This window comes from Priapulus caudatus, unplaced genomic scaffold, assembly GCF_000485595.1.
Source record: "Priapulus caudatus unplaced genomic scaffold, Priapulus_caudatus-5.0.1 Scaffold867, whole genome shotgun sequence".
Lineage (NCBI taxonomy): Eukaryota > Metazoa > Priapulida > Priapulimorpha > Priapulimorphida > Priapulidae > Priapulus > Priapulus caudatus.
In genome coordinates this window covers 79,135-85,555 of record NW_014577928.1, presented here as the reverse complement: position 1 = coordinate 85,555, position 6,421 = coordinate 79,135, and the positions used below count along the sequence as shown (strand labels likewise).

Here is a 6,421-nt window from a genome sequence, read left to right as displayed (position 1 = left end):
GAGAGAGAGAGAGATGAATACCCTCTTTTCGAGGTACTGCAATGGTAAATGATGCGGCAAACGACACTCCAGCTAGGTGGATCGTTGCTAGGGGTAACCAAACGAACAAAGCAATGCCACGCTATGTTAGTACAGGTATTATGCTGGGTATAGGGAGTGCAACCTACAGAACACGTGCAATTATAAATCGCTGCCTACCCCGCAAGTTTGACCGTTGGTGGCTGTCCGTTGTGACAACTGGCAGTGTTTCCCCTGCTGGCCAAAAAAGATGTGTGAGGAGGTAAATTTTGTGTTGGTGTGTTTGCGGGGTCCTAGCAAAGCAAGCACATCAGGTGCACGCCAAGCTAGAGGATCGAGTCCGGGGGCATGGTCCCCCAAATTTTTTTAAAGAATGGTGCAATGTGGTGTATTCAAACTATTCTGAACACATTGTATGAGATTTTCGTCAGCGAGGCGGTGTTTTGGACAAATAACTGTGTGGCGGCTGAGAATTTGAGCGAGGCGGCCCACCTCGCTCTTGTCAATGCCGGGGAAACACTGGGTAGTGTACACCCTACAACACTGACGATGTAGCCGCCGCACTGCGGTGTTTGTGTCGTCATGACAACCACGCGTGTTGTAAGGCATACAATAACACTAACAGTGATAACTTTTGTCTACATATGTTAGTATTATGAAAAACGCTGTGGCTATATATGCCCGGCAGCCGGGCACGATCTTCGATTTCCTAAATGCCTGGCAGTTTGACCTCTCTTTGACCTGGCTCGTTCCGATCTTTCTGACTAACCCTAACCCTAATTAAATGTAATTAACACTAATAAATTTAATTTAATTAAAAAAATGTTAAAAAAAAAATTAAATTGTTGTAAATAAATCATGTAAATATTTGAGTTAATTGGAAAAAAATAGTTAAATGGATAAAGATAGAAAAATACATAAAACAGAAAAATAATTAAAAAACTGATGGGATTCGAACCAGCGACCTTTCAGACGTAACACTGGTGTTCTACGAGATCGGCTATACAGCATTATGAAAATAGCCCATGACATATATGCTAAATAAGCAAAATACATGTGTACACATGCGTATTATGGAAAACTGCCGGGTATTTAGGAAATCGAAGACCGTGCCCCGCTGCCGGGCATATAGCCACAGCATATGAAAAAACAGCGAGGGGGCCCCAAGCCTAGTGTAGCATCCCGGATTAGTTTAGCACACATGCGAAAACACATTTGCACAGTTCCCAAACCATCATTGATCACAGTGAGGGCTCGATATTATTAAGCACAAGAGAAACTGACCCACAAAAGTTGTTCATCACAGGCTGTGAGAGACAGTCACAGTCACGGAGGCCTGCGGCAACTGCAGGGTTCCCCCAGGATGAAATTGAAACAGGGGGAGGGGGAACTAGGGGGGTCCGGGGGCGTGTTATTTACCGTACCACTAATGCGTACCCGGGGCGGGCGCGCCCGGTTTGCGCAACGTAGGGAGGGGCCTGTGGGCGATGGATGCTCATGCCATTCTTCACAAGCTGCATGACTGTTAGATAAGCCAAAAAACTACTGATATCAGAGCAACTTCTATTATTAACAATTAGAGTTTCAGAGTTTTAGCAGGAGAATGCACCTAACGCAGCTATGCGTGTATTGCTGCTAATTGTACAGACTAATTGTATCCTGCGTGTTGTGTCTTGATATTGTAAGTCCATAATAATACTGAATAGATGATTATTTTATTATAGTAATTGGTAAATTAAAAGAGTTCAGGAAAATGCACAAGATTTCATAGATATGGAAGTACAGAATAATTGATAAGGGGACGTATTAGTCTATATTTCCAAGTATCATCATTAAATCATGCATATGTATGTACATGTATTGAATGTAGTATTACTTTGTTTACAAAATACTTATTTTTGCAATCTACTTGCATCTAAAATGGTTTAAACTTTCTCTGAGACTTCATTGCACTAATCTTTTTCTTGTCTTCGTCGAACTTTTGTCGCAGTTGAGCTAGATCTGCAAACAGCAAATAATTTTATGAATGAACCCAAGAGTCAGAACCTTAACAAAGGGAGAACATTTGCTATAACAATATTCTACATATTAGTCTTAATTTGGAACACCTCATGTACCACAATACATTAATATTTCCCACATATTGGAATATTCCTTCCATACAAATATAGTAGTCAACTAATTCCTAAAGGCTAAATGTCACCAGGCATACACCTTCAAGTGAATATCAGACTCCAACTCACGTTCTCGTTTCGAGTCTCGTATCTGGAATGCGTAGAAGTTCTTCAGCTCCTGCTTTTGTCGCTTCTTGCGTTCGCGCTGTGCAATACGCTTATTGAACGCCTCGGTTCTTGCCAGACCCGGCTTCTTGCCGTGTCTCACCACCGTTACCCATCCTTCATCATCTGCCTGCCCGACGGAGTCCTTCTCACGTTTCTTCTCCTGCATTGTGTGAAAACCAGATGATGTGATACAAACATGACAACCTACCTCAGCTCATGGGCTGGAAGATTTGAGCCCATTACTCATTAGGGACCAGGGGGCTCATCGTCAGACACATCCTCAAGTTAAAGCTAATGTTAATGCAAAGATAGCACATACAAGTAATGTAAATTTTACAAGAATAGCATTGACAGAAACCTATCGCTAAGCTACAAAAAAAACTTACTATAGCAAGAACTTATTAATTTGCTGCCAAGAGGCTAGGCTGCTGATTGGATGAGAATCGATCACAAAACAAAAATTCATATACATTTATTGTATGTGACAGGAATTTATGCATTTTATGATAGTTAATCGCATATAAACAATTACTGATGAAAAAACATGATCACGTTTTCATTCTGCACAGCGACAAGATGCGAACGTCATGACTTACCAAAATGCCCAAAACAACAGAACAATCGCCACTTGTTAATGTTGTTTTTTTGCTACACGATCGGTAGATACGTAGTATTTCTGATGTGTTTCATGAAAAACAGGTTTTACTAATCAATATAAAATATAATACCACCATAATTGCAATTCTTTGCGTAATTACAATGTGCATTCCCTTTTTTGGTTTTAATGTTATGAGTGTCTAGGATTCTGTAACAGTAATGCTAAGACGAAGTTTACCAAAATTTTTCACTCTCGTAACTTTACAATGTTTCTATCAACGGTCTGCATATCGAGGATAATGTTAAGACTAAATTTAAAAGACTAATTTTGTTTCTGACTGTGGGCACCTGGGCATATGACTGATAAGTAATACATTTCCACCTGCAGAAAACACCAGCCAAATTATTGATACAATGGCCTTTTACTTGAAACAAATTTGTGAAGATATGCCTCAATAACGAGAATCAATAAAAGAATTTACCTCTTTTATCTTTTTGTCATATTCAGCAATATATTCATCCACCTCTGCCTGAAGGGCTTCTGTATCCACAGAATTCTCATTGATATATTCATGACACCATTCTGTAATAAGAGAAAATATCTATCACAATACTATGACATATTAGCAATGGTTCATAAACTTGTCATATATTATAATACAATACATGATACATGCAAACATCTATTGTGTTCTGCTTTTCCAAACGCAGCCTGATGTATACTGTACAGTGCCTGATACACTCGAGGCATGCTAGAATACCTACTTTGCATTCCAGTAATCCCGAGATGTTCGTCCGAGAAGAGAACTGATGGAGATTTTGCTGACATCTCTTTCGCTTTTTGAATGCATCCTGTGGTCTTGAATACGATATATGCAACTTTGTATCCCTGAAATAATATGGAGGTATTGGATAATAGGATAATATAGATTATTCGTGTACAGCTCATAATATACAGCCATTTTATGTAGTTTTATAAAAATTATTCACTGCTTGTCACGCAGTTATAGTTTTGACTGTATAAATTTTTATTACATTAGATAGGCAACAGCAGATGTAACAAAATACCTTACAGCTTGGAGATGTCTTAAAAAAATTAGAGGTTTCATCATTAGGCGTGCTACTCGTAGGCTTCTGGTGTATGTGCACCTTCTCTACAGCACCACACTCTGAGAAAAGTCTCTCCAGACATTCCTTTTAAAAAAACAGTAATTCATAATACAGTAAAACTCGCATAAGTCGTCATGGAAGTCAAAGTCCCGATTTTCTCTCATAGTAAATCCATTGGAATAGCCTCGCCTAAGTCGTCATTATGTACAAGTCGTCGCCCTCAGACAGGTCCCATGTAATACAAACAACAGTAATTTCCCATATGTAAGTCATCACCAGAAATGCAGATGGCGCTCGCGCAGTGTACGGTCTAGGGGATGTGCGAGCTGGCTGTCACAGATATGCGCTTACTACAGTTCGTTCCAGAGCACGGCCTCGCGGAATTACCGTATTTGTTCAGCAAGTGTTCCAAGAAAATTTGGCAGACGTGCACCGCAAATGTCCTGCAATGTCCAAACGTGTAATCAACAGCGGGTGTTACAGATAGCCAGTGTGTGTCGCGCTTGCTGCTAGTGCATACGATCAGTGCGTTATGGCCAGCAGCGGTGTCGATTGATGTACTGACCCGATTGTTTCATGTCTGCTATGTATGTGGCGCGAACTTACGTCGTATGTGGAGCATGTTTATGACTGCGTAGGGGTGATGGGCGCCTGGGAGGGAAGCCCTACATACGAGTCGACATAATGATGACTTACGTGTATGTCGTCATTTTCGTAAGTTGGCACAAATATGCTGGTCCCAAAAGTGTCGACTTATGCGAGTTTTACTGTAGTTACTAGTTATGGGTAACAATTATGCATGCATGCATGAAATGAACCCTTGCTTAACATGTGCACTCCTGAAAGATGTATCTCAAAACAATATGATGCCAGGTGACATAAAATCTTTTGTAGGAGCATATTACCATAAGAACTTCATAGAAATTACTGCACTTGTTGATAATGCTAGGAGATCAAATCATTACCTCATTACAATATGGTGGAACACTCAGGACAAAGAGCGTTCTGTCAGCTGGTTTACAAGGATTGCTGTCGACAACATTATGTCCTTTTATGTACATGTAGTGAATAGCTGATGATGTCTCTGATAATTTCGCTGGAAGCACTAGAATGAGAGAACTGTTTTAGTACATTCTTAAAAATGGACACAATCTGATAATCAGGTGCTCTCAGGTACTATCTGCCATTTTTAGTTACCGTAAATATATATAATCTAGCAGACACTACATGCATAAATGATTAATATGCCTGTGCACCAGCAAATCTCTGCCAAATGTAGGAACATTTACTGCAGAAGTAGATAATAGGGACCCTATAGGTTCTCTATTATCAGGAGTAGATAATAGGGAAGGAGTGTGACTTCAATAAACAAGGGAAATTCGTCATTTGCTAGCCTTATAATACCTACGATTTACTACGCGTAACTCATCCAACTTAAGCTCAAATCGTACACAGTACATTCGCCTAGCATCGTGCGAAATCGTTTCCTCGTATACACACGCAATATAACTATAATCTATCTATAAAAATCTATTATCTGCTATATTTGCTATACGCATACATCTAGGACAGCATTCTACATTTATCCAGCAGATATGTGATGTGGAATAAGGTGCTCTCTACTTCAAGCTCTCTCATTTCGACCCAGACCTCTGCACATCGGTGGTTGATATGGCTTGTGCACCGTCTCTTAACAATCGGCTTACACTACATCAGAAGTAGATAATAGCAGGAGTATATAATAGGGAAGGAGTGTGACTTCAATAAACAAAGGAAATTCGTCATTTACTAGCCTTATAATACCTACGATTTACTACGCGTAACTCATCCAACTTGAGCTCAAATCCTACACAGTACATTCGCCTAGAGCATCGTGCGAAATCGTTTCCTCGTATACACACGCAATCCGGAGATACAGACTAAAGCGTACGACACGATTTTCCATTCTGTTGCCAGCAAACTCGATGCGTTCAGAGCCTAATTTGAAACAAGTGCCGCAGAGCGACAGGGCTCATCTGGTGTCTGGTGTTCTGCTGATAAATTCATTTTTGCATAGCAAGACGTCCTATACATACGTTCATTTCTAACCCAAAAAAACAACACTTCAAACTAGTGTAATAAAATTCCGATAGATGGCGGGCCGCTATCAAAGGCATCGTTGCATCGGTCACCCAAAGCATTGCAGCAATGGCAGCTGTCAGTGTGACGACGAACTGCAAAAAGCAGGAGCGAATAATTACCATATTATTACTATACATAACGTGCGTTCTATGGTGTCAGGTAATAAGGTACATTAAACCCCTTGCGAGGCACATCTGGCTCGTTAAAAATAGCTCAATGGTTGATACAACCAGAGGCAGAGCAGCTCGTGCAAGATTACAATTTACAGCAATAGTATACGATAGCAAATATCT

At 40.3% G+C, this 6,421-nt stretch overlaps 1 protein-coding gene across 1 annotated transcript; it reads right to left on the bottom strand.

Annotated features, from left to right (window-relative positions):
• Nucleotides 1-1,804: 1,804 nt before the first annotated feature.
• On the bottom strand, nucleotides 1,805-5,145 carry LOC106814073 (ribosomal RNA-processing protein 7 homolog A-like). The gene is made up of 6 exons (XM_014818345.1): nucleotides 4,973-5,145; nucleotides 3,966-4,091; nucleotides 3,663-3,786; nucleotides 3,380-3,480; nucleotides 2,262-2,460; nucleotides 1,805-2,019 (listed from the first exon to the last, which is right to left on the bottom strand). The coding sequence occupies exons 1-6, from the start codon at nucleotides 5,066-5,068 to the stop codon at nucleotides 1,934-1,936; spliced, it is 732 nt and encodes a 243-aa protein (XP_014673831.1). The 5' UTR covers nucleotides 5,069-5,145; the 3' UTR covers nucleotides 1,805-1,933.
• Between the last annotated feature and the right edge of the window lie 1,276 nt (nucleotides 5,146-6,421).